This window comes from Pelodiscus sinensis, chromosome Z (genome assembly GCF_052426305.1).
Source record: "Pelodiscus sinensis isolate ZL-2025 chromosome Z, ASM5242630v1, whole genome shotgun sequence".
Lineage (NCBI taxonomy): Eukaryota > Metazoa > Chordata > Testudines > Trionychidae > Pelodiscus > Pelodiscus sinensis.
Genome location: NC_143085.1, coordinates 38668290 through 38684877, shown reverse-complemented (window position 1 = coordinate 38684877; position 16588 = coordinate 38668290). Strand labels below are relative to the sequence as shown.

Below are 16588 nucleotides of genomic sequence, written 5' to 3'. Positions count from 1 at the left end.
AGCTTGTGGTTCACGATGATCCCTAAAATCCCTTTCTGCAGCACTCCTTCCTAGACAGTCACTTCCCATTGTGCATTTGTGACACGGAGTGTTATTGCAGGAGCAAACAGATTTGAAATACCGAGCCATAGTCAATATTCTTACTTTTACTTACAAAGATGATATATGCACTAGGGATGTCATAGGATAACCCAATAAACGGTTAATTGATAAGCTTAGGCTTATCAGTTACAGTGAATGGTTATACACAGGCTCCTGCCCTGTTCCCGGGGAACTGGCTGCCAGCCTGGGCTGCAGGTGCATGTACATAGTTACTCAATTATCCACTTTTTAATGTCCTTATTATGCGCACAAGCAGGATAATTATGCTCAGCAAACCAAAATTTTCCATTGACATCTTACAGTGGTATATTTTGTACAAGATTTGTTACAATGTCTAGCAGTGGCAATATTAATGATATAAATGATCATGTTCCATTCATACAGCATCTCATGCAGCCAGTGTATGTGGTGCTAGTAGGGATGGCTAGTTGTCTGGTGTATGACAAGAGAGGGATTTGCAGCATTCAGGGAACTGAATCTAGATTACACAGTGTTATGGTACCATATTGGTCCCAAGATATTAGCGAGATGAGTGGGAGAGGTAATATTGGACTAATTTCTGGACCAAGCGAATAGCTTCAGAGTGGTGTTAGGAGACTAGTGATAAGGCAGAGACCTGGCATGGTCTTTGGTGGGTGGGAAGGGTTGAATTTGAGTGGGAATGGCAGTTATGAAACATGGCTGGAGATTCACTGACTTTCCTAACTCTGCTTGTCCCTACTGAGATCTTTGAGCAGGGTGATCAGTGTTCTGTGTGCTCTGCTGAAGAGCAGGTTTCAAACAGATGTTTCAGGCTTGCTGATTCTGGGCACTAGAACCCCTGACCTTCAACTGAGGACCGAACATGGAGTGTTTCTTTGGCTGTATAAACAAGGGACTGAGAGCTGCCTCTTTGTCTTTTCTCTTCTGCAGGGTCTAATGCATTCCAGTGGTCCAGTCGGCCGCCATCGCCAGCTGATACTAGTTCTAGAGGGAGAACTGTACCTTATCCCCTTTGCTCTCCTGAAAGGAAGCTCCTCGAATGAGTACCTCTATGAGCGCTTCAGCCTCATTGCAGTCCCATCCATCCAGTCGCTGAACCCCAACTCCAAGGTACAACTCCAACCCCATACCCCCATACTGCTCCAGTGAGGCATGCAATGCTGGGTCCCATCTGTGCCATGTGAGAGCTGAAGCTGCTCCATGCCACACAGGCTCACCCAGCAAGGACCCAGACTGAACTGCAGGGTTTGCTGCCTCTTTCAATGGCATCAGCTACCAAAATGGAAATCACAGACCCACTGCCTTCCAGATACTGGTGCTGAATGAGCTGAGCACCCTCAGTGTACTGTGATGCTCCCCAGAGCAGTCAGGCACAGTCCCTAGCCCCAGGGGAATCACAAAGCAAAGTGTGTCAAGGCAGTGGTTAGGGCTTCTTTCTTAACAAGCCTGCAGGTTCTGGGTGGGTGGAGCTCCCTGTTTCATGCAGATTGAGTGACCTCAGCTGAGTTTCCCCCAGTTAGTCACAGTCTAGCAATCTGCTCATGTGTACACCTGTCTGCCTGGGGCACTTGCTGCTGATGTCTCATGACATTCAGGGTGCAGGTTAAAGCTGATACCTTCAGCAGATCCTAGTGCCTTTTCATTGATATGAAGCCCAAACATCTAAGGGGAGTTCAAGGCCAACATCAGTTCTTGGTCTCATTGCTCAGAACAGAGCCCCATGGCTCACCCTGCATGATTGCCATGTGAAACACAAAATTATCTAACAGGGAGGGTGGGCCTGATTTTGTCATTGTTGTTGTCGTATGTGACTTGAAGTTTCCTGTTCCGGATTAGCCCCTGGGAGCCAGTCTCTCTCTGTCTCTGGCCAGGGCTTGATCTTGAGCTGCCACAGCACATCTGTTGGTCAGAGGCTTTCACTGACTTGCCTGCAGTGATACTCAGCTACAGTTAATTGATAACACATAGGGATCATTCAGAAGATTCCTTTCAGTGTCTATTACTTTGTGTTTGTCAGCACTGAACTTCATCAGCCATTACACTTACAGCCTCAGAGAATGTTAAGGCCAGGGTCTCAAACTTGCAGCCACAGGTCATCTATGGCCACAGCATTTTCACACTCTGGCCCAGCCATGCAGATATGTGTGCCTGTCACCATCCCGCAAGCCTCACCCCTACCTACCATCGCCCTGCACTCCCCCCACATCCCCTCCCCAGGGCAATGGCCTTGCAGATTAATGTGGGGGGGAGGCTGGCACTGAATGGAATAGGGATCAGGGCCCCCTGCCCTCCCCGTGGCAGCCCTAATCCCTGCTGCCGCCGTGTGCCAGGCTCCCCCAGTAATTCCCAAGGCTACATCCCTCGGGCCAAAACTCACGGGTCAGATTGCAAAAATGCTTTGGTTGCAGATGGCCCATCAGCTGCGAGTTTGAGACCCCTGATTTAAGGCCAGGAGGGATCATTAAATTATCTAGTCTAATTGCCTGTACATCACAGAACATTACATTTCACCCAGTTACACCTGTATTGAACTCAAGAATTTAAATTTGACCAATGCATGTCTTCAGAAAGGCATCCAGTCTTAATCTGAAGACATTCAGAGATAAAAAGTTCACCACTTCCTTGGTAATTTGTTTCAATGTTTAATCACCTTCAGGGTTAAAAAGAATTATGCTTAATTTCTAATTTGTCTGGCTTCACCTTTCAGCTATTATTCTTGTTCTGTCTTTCTCTACTATATTAAGATCCCTTCAGTACCTGGTATTTTCTGCCCATGAAGATTCTTACACACTGTAATTACATGCATTTGAGTATTGCCACAACATAACAGTTTCCCAGTGTTCTGCAATTTCCTCCATGTTTCAAGATTTGTTAAAGGTTTTTATCATCAGGCCAGAGATTTCCTTGACCAATTCTTGTTGGACTTTTGGGAGCTGGTTATCTGGCCCTTCTGAATTAAAAGTGTTTATCCCTAAGAGATGTTTAACATCTTCCTTTGTTACTAATGGGATGGAAAATCCTTCATCCTTCTGTGATATATCATCCCGATCCTTTCTAAAACAGAACAGAAATATTTACTGAACTCTGCTCAATTGCCTAATTTGGTTAAGTCCCTCTGAAGCTCCTCACAGTCTTCTCTAATCTACATAATCATGTGTCATTTGCACCTGTTACCAGCTGAGGAGAGATTTTTATTTTATCCTTCCTAAAGCACTTTTCATCCTGATCATCCCAAAGGGATTTACAAACAGGAATTGCTTCATTCATCCTTCACAGTACTGATTGTTGCAGAAATAGTTCCCAATAGTGTCCTTAAATTTCATAACCTGACAAATGCAAACAAAGCCAACAGGAAAAAACAATGTTGACTAGGATAAAAAACTTCCTAACTGTAAAAACATTTAGTCAAGGATTCTTCTTCCAGTTGTGTCCCTTTGCTTGCTCCACATGGAGATTTTCATCAGCAGTGTCCATAGGTCTGCACCTCTGCCCTGGACACCCTTCTGCCCTGATATGAGAGCAGACGGGGGACAGACCTGCTGCCTCTCCAGTTCCTGCTAAGCCACCCGTGGCTTGAGATGGAGCATTGGACTGTCCCTGAGCTAAGCCAGTAGCTCAGGTACCCCTGCCAATAATTGTTTCTGTTAAATAGTACAGTTTGTGTTGTTGTGGGGAGTCCTCCTTAACTTTTTTTGCCCAATTTGTTCCTTTATAGTATTTCTCAAGTCTCAACCCAAGGTCTGAAGTTTAGTTTATGCCCAACACTTCAGGCTACAACCCTGCAGGTCTTCCTGCTGCAACAACAAACATTCAAGCTGCACCCGCTGCCATGCGGAGTCCCACATCTTCTGATCTGCTCTGGAATTAAGATGCTTAGGAAGGGTAGATTAAAACCCTTGATAATGGAGCATCCACTGAGACCTACACAGTTCAGATCATCTCCCAATATGTCGGCCCCACCCACCCTTTCTTCTAGCAAAGAGCCTGAATGTGCTGCAGCACCACCCAACCCTTCAAAGAAGACAAGGCCCAATTCTGCAGAGCAGAATAAGAGAAGGGGAAAGCTCTCCACCCCGCCCTGTCTGTGTCCCAGGAGACCTCCCATCCTGCTCCCATCCCCTCCATGCTGATTCCACAGCACGGGGAAGGAAGTTGCATCTTGAGAACCAGTCTAATGTGCCATAAAAGTGTCCTTCTAAAGTGCTGGACCCAGTGCCTTCTAAACATATGAACTCTCAAGTCAAGCCACAACCCGATCATGCGTCGGTACCGTATCCGCCTGACATGCCCCAGAGGATCCTTATCTAGGGTGCTGGTCCTCCAGGCTCCTGTTCCACCAGCGTCTGCACCCTGGAAGAGCATGAATCACTACTGACCAGAGGTGAGAGATGCTCTCCACAGGTGCCAACTCATTGTACAGAACCTCCTTACCCTCTGCCTATGCCAGGGCCCCTGCACAGACTCTGTGAAGATTTTGATACCAGCATGCCTCCCCCTAGTGCTGCCTCATGAACCAGCCTGCTATGGGACATGAACTGATAAAGGTACCAGCCCCTCCCCGGGACTCAGCACTAACCTGATCTCTTGTACTGACACCATGTGCTGTTCTGATGGACTTGCAGAGCAACATCTCATCTGACTCTGAGGTGTCTATCGCAAGGTCCTCTCTTTACTCCTTGGAGATCCTGCTTGAGGAAACTCCCAGCAGGCGATTTATCCAGAGACTCTTGTATGGACAACCTTGGGGCCTTTCCCATAGGCCCCACCTTTACGGACATGTTGAAACCTGAGGCCCCCTACAGCGACTAGTTCTACTGAGTCCCATCCTGTAAGAGAGCGTGTCAGGAGCAGCAGCCAGCTCCCTTGGGTCTTGTCCCTCTGGTGCACCTCTCAGAGTAGAAGGACTCAGCTGAGGCAGAAGAAAACCTCCCTCCTACAAATCTTCCTCCTCACCAAAGGGAGGGGAAAATGACGCCTCCTTCACTCTCTTACCCGGATGACTGTGAAGCTTTTCCAGACCTGATGAAATGTGTGGAGACAGTTTACAAATTCTGTCAGAGGAGGTATAGGAATGGCAGCGCTCCCTCTTAGACATTCGTCATACCTCTGCCCCAGCCAGCATTGCCTTTTCCTTCAGTGACACTGTTAGCGCTGGCATGTCTGATGTGGCAGACTCCAGCGATCTGCCTGCCTGCAAATGGGACTGACACAAAATGCTGTGTTCCACCCAGAGGCTCAGAATGTTTTTTCTCACAGGCTACACACAACGATCTGCTCGTTGAGGTTGCAAACTAGAGGAACAGACAATACAGATTCCTTTCAATGCTGTATGACAAAGAGCTGAAGCAACTGGAGCATTTTGATCACAAGAGCTTACTTCTTAGCTTCTTTGCAATTCGGTGCAATCAAATAGCAAGTGGTAAAGTGTCTTCACAAATGTGTTCTCAGCCTTTACTGAACACTTGCCTCAAGATCAGAGAGAACAGTTTCACCAGAGCTGCATGCCCGTGGCTATGGCGGAAGTCATACACTGAGCTTCCTAGGTGCAATTCTCTGGCTTCTCCCATGAGGTACAAAATACTGTCAAAGACATTGCTTTTGTGGAACACAAGTTGTTTAGTGGCACCACAGATGATCTCTCAGTTCTCTCAAAAGATCCTCAGGCAACACTGTGATCTCAGCATTTATAGCCCTGGGACATAAACAAAACAACAGCAGGTCTCAGATGACTCTGGGATTCCATCCAGTCACTACCCACCCATGCAATTGACTGGAACCCTTAAGAAGAAGCCTGGATTCCATAAGAAAGGGCCCTTCTTTACAGCAACCTCCCAACCAGCCATGCCCTCAAAAGGTCAACTTTGACACAGTGGTCTAGGGTCACAAATTACTTTCCACTTCAGATTCTGCGCTGCACCTCCCCACCCTACGCACGTATGGAGATTGTCTTTCCTATTTTCTACCTTCCGAGGAGCTCATCACTTCAGACAGATGGAGCCTGGAGGTGATTTCCACAGATTTTTCCGTTCTGGTCAGCCCATTTCCTTCATGCTCCGCCCTGTCCTTCTTCAGGCACCTGTCTCACAAGAATCTCTTGAGACGGGAGACACGATCCCTCCTAATCATGGGGCGATCAAACTCATTCCATTGGACTTCACCTGAAAAGGCTTCAGGTATTTCCTGACTCTTAAGAGCAGTGAGGGGTGGGGATCAATTCAGGACCTCAGGACTTTGAATACTTTGTCCAGGATCATCGCTTCAGAATTGTAACCACAGCAGCAATTCGTTCTCTCTATCTGGGAGTCTGGGTCACTTCCTCCAGCCGTTGGGATATTTATTTTTATTTTACTATGCACTCCTCACACAGACAAGTCCTACATTTCATGGTAGGGAGGGATCACTACCAGTATCATGTCCCACCCTCCAGCCATTCCACCACCCTAAGAATCTTTGCCAAGGTCCTGTCGGTCACCACAACCCTTCTTTGCCAGATGAGAATAACCATCTTCCCCTGCCTGGATGACTGGCTCATGAAAGGTCATTCATTTCCAGATGCTTAGATTGCAATCTGTCATGCCCTGTTTCTTTTCCACTCTCTCAACCTCCACCTCCATGCAGAATAATCTACCCCTCTAGCCACTCGTTGCAGAAACTTCATTGGGGCTACTCTGGATTCCTCTGCTGCCAGGGTATACCTGCCCAGACACAGATTTATCACAATGTCCAGCCCTGTTTCAGAGCCCCCAAATTGCAGTGTGGTCCTGCCTACAACTTCTGGCTCATATGGCAGCCTGAATCTTTGTAACACCCTTGGCAAGATTACAGTCTTAATATATTGAGGCCTATCTGAGAACAGTCTATCCCCTCGACAAGCACAGTCAATGCAAAGAAGTGTCAGTTCCTCAGAGAGTACTTGACTGTTTCAGTTGGTGGAAAGAGCCACAAAAGGATTTCTGCTCCTGCAGACCTCATTACTGAAGGTACCTCTCAGATAGACTGAGATGCACATCCCAAGAGTCTTGCAGCCCAGGGACAATGGACCCCCCAGGAGACTATCCTCCAAATCAGGTGTGGCCAACCTGAGCCTGAGAAGGAGCCACAGTTTACCAATGTACATAGCCAAAGAGCTACAGTAATTTGTCTGTAGTCCCAATCAGGTGCCTCCTCTCCTGTCTCCAGCATTTTTTGTCCACCAGCAGCCCCACCAATCAGCGCCTCCTCTTCCTTCTGCGCGCTTCCTGCCCACTGCAGTCAGCTATTTCATGGCACTCAGGAGGCTCTGTGGAGAAGGGAAGGTGCAAGGGTGCAATACGCCTGGGGAAGGAGATGGAGCCAGGAGTTGAGCACTGGAAAGTTGGCACCTGGAGCTATAGCCCCAGAGTCGGTGCCTGAGCAAGGAGCCATATATTAACTTCAGAAGAGCCATAGGTGGCACCAGAGCCACAGGTTGGCCACCTCTGCTCCAGAGCAACTGACTGCGCAGCGCATTGGTATGCTTGCCTCCAGGGCTGTGACATGATCTTAAAAAATGCAGTTAATTGCAATTTTCATCACATTGTTGAAGAATAATATTTTGGGTGTTTTTCTGCATTTTCAATTACAACACAGACTACAAAGCATACAGTGCTCACTTTATTACAAATATTTGCACGGTAAAAAAAATAAAAGAAATGTATTGTTCAATTACATCATACAAGTACTGAGTGTAATCTCTTCACTGGGAAAGGGCAACTGACAAATTGCACTTACAATTTTATTTTTGTACATAACTTCACTCAGAAACAAAACAATATAAAACTATAGTGCATGCAAACAATGAAGGGGCATACAAATGTTTAGCATATCTAGTATGTAAAAACCTTGCAATGCCGGCTACAACAGTGCCATGCACATATCTAGTCTCACTTCAGGTGACATTGCAAATAAGATATGGGCAGTATTATCTTCCACAAATGTACATAAATTTGTCTTAGTGATTGGCTTACTGAAAAGTAGGACTGAGTGGACTTGTATGAGATGAACTGAAAAATATTATTTGTTTTGTCTGTCTTTTTTACATTACAAATCTTTGTAATAAAAATAATATAAAGTAAGAATTGTACACAATCTATTCTGTTATAATTGAAACCAATATATCTGAAAATATCATCCAAAATATTTATAATAAACTTAAATTGGTATTCTGTTATTGTTTAACAATACAGTTAAAACTGTGATTAATCATGACTGTTTTTTAATCTAGTTAATTTGTATTTGGTTAATCACTTGCATTAACTTTGATTGACACTATTTGCAACACTTCCTGCCCTACATTAGGGGCTACATGATTAGAATAATGGTAGACAACAGAGCAGCAAAATATTTTATCCATCACTGAGGAGCAAGTCATTCCTTGACCTTATATCTTGGTTTATATTTATCCTCCAAGTCCCTTTACTGCTCAAGATCTGGAACATATTGAAACAAGAAAAATCAGTAGCCATCCTCAGAGGATTGTTGTGGCCAAGGCAGGTGTGGTCCCAGAGCTGGTCTGCTCTTATCTGTGACTACCTCTCCACCTTCCTGACAGTGAATTTCCTGACCCAGGAGTTGGGATTGATTACTTAACAAATCTTCTAGCACAGGGGTGGAGAACCTAAGGGCCAAGGGACAGATGCAGCCCCCGGCTTGCCTGGATCTGGCCCCCGAGGCTCAGGGCTTCCCACTCATCAGTGGGGAGCCCATGCTGGCTCTCCAGCACTCCCACTGCCCCACTGCAGTGCTGGAGCACACAAAATCTACTAGATTGGACTTTCCTAAGCTCTGATATATGAGGGGAATGTAGGGAATGTCTTTCTCAATGGGGGACCACATCAGTGAGGGGTTTTTGGTTTTGGGGGTTTTTTTTTCTTCTCACGTGAGTGTGGCTCCTGACTTATTTTTTCTGTGGGTCAGTGGCCGCCAAACCAAAAAGGTTCCCCACCTGTGTTCTAGCCTTTCATCTTAAAATGTAGCTACTAAATGGCTACGTGGTGTAGAACACGACTGCTCCCTGAAGGTACAAACAATACTTCAACATATCAGAAAACCTACACTAAAGAAAATTTACCTGCAGAAGTGGAAATGCTTCCAGATTTGGTGCAATTTCTGATCTGAACCTTCTCTTGGGTCCAGTCTCAATAACCTTCTCAATTTAAAAACTAGAATGATCATTGAGTTCCATCAGTGTTCACCAAGGGTTTTTGGTTTTCAGTTTTCACTTGCCCAATCACAGCAAGGTTCATGAAAGTATTCTTCAGCGTCTTCCCTCCTATCAAATAAGCAATTCCATCAGACCTCAACTTGGTCTTCAGTGCCTTGAGGCAACCCCCATTTGAACTTGTGTTGAATTGTTCCCTCCATCATCTGTCCCTTAAGACTGTGTTCCTCTTAGCCATTACCACACACAGTATACCCACCAGTGTTTCATCATGACACAGTGTTGACACGTCCACTCCTTGCTTCCCCCTACAAGTGTCATTGCTCATTTCACCAGGATTCAATTTGCCACAGCAGCCCTGTTGATACCTATCCAGACATCTGCAGGGCAGCCACCTGCTTCTGGGCACGTTCTCCCAACAGTGCACTCTTATCAGCTCTGGATGCAATCACATGGCTTTCGGCAGGGCTCTTCTGCGATCTGAACTGAATCCACCTCCTTGGCCCCTTCCTCATGAGGAAAGTAACTTTCAGAAGTCTCCTGCCCTGGAGCACCCCCAGGGATGTTACTCAAAGATGGTTACTTACCTTGTACAGCAGTAGGAGTTCTTCGACATGGGTGCTCTCTCTCTTGGAGTCTGACTCTTTCCGCTTTCATGCTTGAGAAGGATTAGGAGTGGTGGCAAGTCCACCTCTCCCTAGCTCCCTGCAGATCGGGGCACAAGGTGTCTAGAGCAGACGTTGACCCAGGGACACTGCTATGGGAATCTCCAGTCAGGAGTGCACGGACATGCACATGGACCACTCAAATGGACACAGATCTGTAAGAACTCCAGTTACTGTACGAGGTAAGTGACCTTTTCATGCTGTGCAATCCCTATTTCCAGAGCACACCAAAACCAGACCAGAGAATTAACTACCGGGATGCTGCACAGAGCGACTGGTCTGAGGAGGAAACATGGGCTTGTGGTTGCAGCAGGAGTCTGGGAATAGAGATTTAGTTAATATTACTGGCTTTGCCACAAACCTCCAGAGTGATCTTGGATAAGTCACTTTCCTTCTCTGTGGATCCATTTCCTCTCTCCAAAGAAGGAAATAGTAATGCTACCCCCCACCACATGGAGCTGGTATGTAAAGGAGTACAGCTTGGATGGAAGGTGCTAAAGCAATGCAAAGCATTGTTGTAATGATAAAAACCCCTCCCTATGACAGAGCCCAGGCCGCTCCATACCCTCCTGCAGGGAGGCAGCATGTTTGCAGGGCCATGGCTTCAACCGAGAGTTCTTTGACCCTGGTTTTCTCTCTCTCTTTCTAGTCCCTTTTGAGGAAGAATGCTCCTGCTAACTCCAGTTCTACTTCAATGGCAGCTGTCATAGGAAATCCCAAACTCCCTGCTGCAGTAATGGACAGATGGCTTTGGGGACCTATGCCCTCTGCAGAAGAAGAGGTCTATATGGTTTCTGAATTACTTGGCTGCCAACCTCTGGTTGGCAATGTGGCAACAAAAGAGAGAGTCATGAGCGCACTAACTCAGGCAGAGTGTGTCCATTTTGCAACCCATGTGTCCTGGAAGCTGGCGGCATTGGTCCTAACGCCCAATGCTGATAGCAACCCAGCCAGTAGCAAGAGCTCCTTCGGGAATCCCTACACAATTCCAGAATCCCTCCGGATGCAGGATGATGCCAGTGACGTGGAGAGTATCTCAGATTGCCCTCCTCTCCAGGAGTTCCTGCTCACAGCAGCTGACATTCTGGATCTGCGGCTTCCTGTCAAATTAGTAGTTCTTGGCTCCTACCAAGAGTCCAGCAACAAAGTCACTGCTGATGGGGTTGTTGGCTTGACTCGGGCATTCCTAGCTGCTGGGGCTCAGTGTGTCCTGGTGTCACTCTGGCCTGTTCCTGTGGCTGCTTCCAAAATGTTTGTGCATGCCTTCTACGCCTCCCTCCTGAACGGAATGAAAGCCAGCGCAGCCCTGGGCGAGGCCATGAAAACCGTGCAGAGCAGCAAGCAGTTCTCCCATCCATCCAACTGGGCAGGTAGGAGGAGTCTGCTTCTTGGGGCTGCTCTCCGACATCAGCAGGAAAGGGTTTGTGGAAAAACAGTGAGACCTATTTGTTTGTGTTGAGCAAGGAGCTGTGATAGCAGCAGGGTGCACAAGTAACACTGTGCGCCCTTGCAGCAGCCAGGAGCTGTGTATCGGGCCGGATTCTGCTCTACTGAGTGTTGCTGAATGACTGGCCAGTGGGACGCTCATTCTTCAGTGTACACCATGGGGACAGCATGTGTTTGACATAATTTCCATGGCATGAAGTGCACCTGTCTCATCAGGCAGGTTTAATCATTAGGAAGATCTGATATGCTAAGGGCCATGCAGGCAGGAAATTACCCAGGATCCCCAACTGACACGAGATAAGATTCCTTTTCTCCCTACAGATTACAGCCTCAGAGGCATTGTTCTTATTGATCCGTGTCTAGCACAGTACTGCAGAAAGATTTGATTCCCACTAGTAGATGGGTGGTGAGGAGGGTGTTTCTTGAATGGAACCGCAACAACGGTGCTGTGATCCACTGACAAGGATGTGTGTGTTTAATTCAACATTCTAAAATTAAATGTGCTAAATAGTTCAGCGATGTGACATAAGGAACTGGGACTATTCCCCGTGTGCTGTACCTTGGCTAGAGCCTGTGAGGATTGGAGCCTCCCTAAGAACATCCCAGAATTCCAGAGAGCTGACGCTTTCCCAGAGTTTGTAGGAACACTGGCACTATTCCTATGGCAGCAGCATTTTCCTCTAAAACTGAAGTCTCGTTCAGTTCGTGTCTTCTGCACACCTGGGTTAGATCATTGTGTGTGGGAGGGGTAACCCTAGCCATGCTGAGGAGGAAAGCGTAATGTTTCCTAAAGAGGCGGCGCCAGCAACAGCAGAGGTGTAATCACCAGGAGACGTGACAAGACTTGTCCCTGTGCCCCTCTCACAGGTGAGGTGGCTGCTGACGTGTGTGGGAGTCCACAAGCAGAACAGTGGAAGGATCAATCCCCGCTGCCCCAGTGCCAGTCAGGAATGGTTTGATGTATCAAAGGAAATTCAGAAAGAGAAAGGCACGGAGGCTAGCAACGTACCAACTGGAATTAAATATACAGCATATTTTTCTCAGCAAAAATCCTCCTTCCTGAGAGCGGGGCCTGTGTCCCAAGCATGTCCCTGATGTGCCCACCTGGGCTGGAGATCAGGTACCTGCTGCGTGCAGAACCCTAGTGCCAGGAAACTGTTACCAGGACAGGGAGCTTGTTGCTGCTGGCTAGCCTGAGCACCTGGGATTAAACCCACGCGGAACTGTCTTGTCTCACTGAGTCCAGTGTTAGCAGCTGATGCATGGAAAACCAGGGGGAAGTTGGGCGTAGGGTTGACACCAAAATTCAGTTTCCTGTTTTTTCCTTCTAAGGGAGTGTGGCAGCCTGGCAGGAAAGAGGAGAAATGGAATGGCTTTGCAGAGCAGATCCCCTTGCCAGAAGTGTAGTAGAAATGACACCAGACATGGCACTCAGTGCCACTACCAGCAGGAGGCAGGCAGGGAATGGCACACAGGGACAGTTGCTCACAGGCTCCTCCCCTGAATCCATATGCAAAGCCTCCACCCTCATGCTTCCCTTGAGAGTACTGATATTTCAAACAGAAATAATACTTCACAGTATAGGTAAGCACATGCCTGTGCAGCTGTAATGAATAGGGGAAGAGGAAGAGTTCCTTATACTGCCATGGGGGAGTCAGATATTTGCATGGCACACAAGCCAGCAGCCTGGGCAAAGCAGATGTCTTTTCCCAGACAGGGGCAGCTATTTACCTGTTCCCATAACCTAAGAACTACAGGTCACCAAATGAAATTAATAGGTGACAGGTTTAAAACAAATAAAAGGAAGTTTTTCATTATGCAGCACACAATCTGCCTGTGGAACTCCTTGCCAGAGGATGTTGTGAAGGCCTGGACTTTAACAGGGTTCAAAAAAGAACTGGATACATTCACGGAGATTAAGTTCATCAATGGCGATTAGCCAGGATGGACAGGGATGATGTCCCTAGCCTCTGTTTGCCAGACGCTGGGAATGGGTGGCAGGGGAGGGGTCATTTGATGATTCCCTGTTGTGTTCACTCCCTCTGGGGCACCTGGCATTGGCTACTGTGGGCAGACAGGACACTGAGCTAGATGGACCTTTGGTCTGACCCAGTCTGGCAGTTCTTATGTTCTCTCCATTTTCAGGGTCCTGTTGTTTGCTGGCAGTGTTTAGCTCTTATTGATTTCAGCTCCTGCAAAAGAGATGAAGAACATGGTAGGACAAGTCTCTCTGAATTGCAACATTTTTCCACATGTGTAAACAGGAGAACAGTATTGATTTCATACAGGGGGAGAGCACTCTAGAGGCACCCTAGAAGTCAGGTCCCTGGGATTGAGCGGCATGGAGGCTGCTGCTAGGCATATAACTTAGCAAGAGGCAATGAGAAATTCATTCCTGTTAGCTTGAGGGAAGCAGAGAATTAGTTTTACTGGAGCAAGAGGAGACTAAGAAGTTCTTCCTTTGAATCCTGCAGGCTTCATGCTTATAGGGAGTGATGTGAAGCTTAACAGCCCTTCCTCGCTAATTGGACAGGCCCTGACAGAGATTCTGCAGCATCCGGATAGAGCACGAGATGCCCTGCGAGTCTTATTACACCTGGTAAGCAAGAGAGGGCTGCCCTAAGAGTATCCCTTACACTCAGAGAGGCAGCGAGAAGATCCTCACAGTCTTGCTTTGAAAGCTACAGCAGACCCAGCTGGTTTTTGTGTGTCTGTGCTTTAAAAATGCGATTGTCACCAAGGTTAATTGTTTCTAAGGCAATGCTGTGAACTAGATAAGACAGTTCCATTGAAATGTATGGACACAAAACGTGAGTCCTTGCCTTGGAGCATGGCAGGCACCTTCTCTTAACTTCTGAAAGGTGATATTGTCTATCGTGAGGTGAATGTTGATTGGGTGGGGAAACATTTCAATTTAATGTCAGGAGTCTAAACTCCTAACCCTCCTTCTCTTCCCTCAGTATGTGTCATCCCTGCAGTTATTCCCTGTCTCTGGGAAAAGAATGGGATGCCAGGCAGAGATTCACCTTGCTTTCATGATGAATAAAATTGCCCCATCAGAGCTAGCTTGTTTGTGCTAGGGATGCTAGCGTATAGTTGTCTAAACGATTAAGCAGTAAGGCTGGGCTTATTTTTTTAAACCAGCTCCCCTCACGGACCGGCTGCCGCCTACTGCCCCAAGTTGCTGCTTCTACTGTATCAGAGGTAGCAGCACAAGGTGGCAGGGGGCTCCCTAGGAGCGGAGCCAGGAGCATACTGGCTGCTGGCTCTGTCCCCAGGGTCCATCAAATAATTGTGTAACTGCTAAGATTTGATGCAGTTGCACAATTATTCAGTTGAACAACATCTAACTTCCCTAGATTTTGTGTGGGTCTGTGCTTTGAAAATGCAATTGTCACTAAGGTTAATTGTTTCTATGACAGAAGTGCTGTGAGCCAGGCAAGAATTAGGGAGGTGAGAATGAAGACACTGTACAGTCTGTCTCCCTGGCTGCTATTCAGGTGACTACCCTCTCTGTACAGTCCATAAGGACTGATGGCTTCGAGCCAAGAATGAACACTGCAGTTTAGAACAGAGCAAGGTTTGTTAGACAGAAGAACTGACTCTTGGGGTCCTTCCCTTCTTGCCAACTAGTGCTGTGTGATGCTGGACATTCTGTTTGGTTGACAGCCTTCACCAGAAAATGCCACACTGAAATCCACCAGATTTATCTCAAGTATCAGAGGGGTAGCCGTGTTAGTCTGGATCTGCAAAAGTGACAAGGAGTCCTGTAGCATGTATCTGACAAAGTGGGTCTTTGCCCACGAAAGCTTATGCTCCAATCCATCTGTTAGTCTGTAAGGTGCTACAGGACTCCTTGTCGCTTTTGCAGGTTTATCTCAGCGATTCTGGTTGGGAGAAATACAGCCACCTGGCTCTCAGGAAATCGTCCCTGGAGGATAGGCTGGAAAATGGGCTCACAGCTGCACTGCCACTGGCCCCACTGCATCTGTCATCCCTGGCTGGGCTACTGGCCTTGGCACTGTTACCTGGCAGGGCTGCCAGCACCAGCGGGACTCCTGGCCCTGGCCAGGCTGCCACTGGCTTCACTGGGACTGTCATCCGTGCCCAGCCGGAGTACTGGCCCCAGCGCCATCAACCCAGAAGGGCTTCCAGCCACAAGCCCTCCTGTGCCCTACTCTCAGCTACTAGGGCCCTCTGGCCCAGGAACATCCATAGTCCTGTTGGACCACAGATGTTGCCAGACCAGAGAGTCCTAGTTTTTAAATTCCTCGTGTCTGACGCTGATTGCCGAATAGTCTGTCACTCAGCCTACTCCATGACCTCAGTTGTCTTCCTGCTCCAGACACTGCACAAAGAGGAAAAGGGTACTGACAGACTTCATGCAGAATAAGCTAATGCAGTCTTTTGCTTTGGAGGTGGAGAAGTCACTGCAGCGAATCCAGAATGGGCAGCACAATTCCATGTACACCTCTCAGCAGAGTGTGGAGAATAAAGTTGGCGGTATTCCAGGCTGGCAAGCGCTACTCACTGCTGTGGGGTTTCGACTTGACCCTCCCGCTAGTGGTCTTCCAGCTGCAGTGTTCTTCCCAACCGCCGACCCTGGGGAACGGCTACAGCAGTGCAGCACCACCATCCAGTCCCTTCTTGGTAAGGAGCAGGCTACAGAGGCTCTGGCATTGTCTGCCTTAGCAAATTCTCATCCATCTGCTGTCTCTTGGAAGGGAGGAGTGGGAAATCTTGCAGCTCTTTGGGTGTTCTGTGTTTTTACAGTGACTAAGTAACATGGAATGCGACTTGAGGGTAAGACTAGCACAGCCCTAGAGCAAGAATTGCAGTGAGAATATGGCTGTTTCAGCCACAGATCCCATTCGTTTCCCATTGATCCCAGTACAGTAAAACTCCATTGATCCGGCACTCCTGATGGTCCGGCACCATCAGGAACCCGGAAGTGCTCCAGGCAGCCGGACCATTGGAGGTGCTCTGCCACCGGCTTCCTTGATTCAGCCGCTGCTGAAACTGACCAGCGGCTGACTTGGGGTCGCCTGGGACAGAGCAGCTGAGGTGCTGCCAGTTTGGTCCGGTAGCGCCGCTCCTTAGCGCTGTGGGACCAACCCGGCAGCACCCCAGCCACTCTGCCGCAGGCGTCCCGATTCAGCTGCTGCTGAAACTGACTAGCAGCGGCTGAATCGGGGACGCCTGGGGTAGAACCGGA

At 47.9% G+C, this 16588-nt stretch overlaps 1 protein-coding gene across 7 annotated transcripts in view; it reads left to right on the top strand.

Moving 5' to 3' along the window:
* TTC28 (tetratricopeptide repeat domain 28) overlaps nt 1–16588 on the top strand; it is a 585613-nt gene that overhangs the window by 549111 nt on the left and 19914 nt on the right. For all 7 annotated transcript variants that reach the window (XM_075898909.2, XM_089775262.1, XM_075898911.2 and 4 more), the window contains 4 exons: nt 1015–1194; nt 10577–11297; nt 13848–13972; nt 15792–16023. In XM_075898909.2, coding sequence (XP_075755024.2) covers nt 1015–1194; nt 10577–11297; nt 13848–13972; nt 15792–16023 — 1258 coding nt within the window. The remainder of the gene's footprint in view (nt 1–1014; nt 1195–10576; nt 11298–13847; nt 13973–15791; nt 16024–16588) is intronic.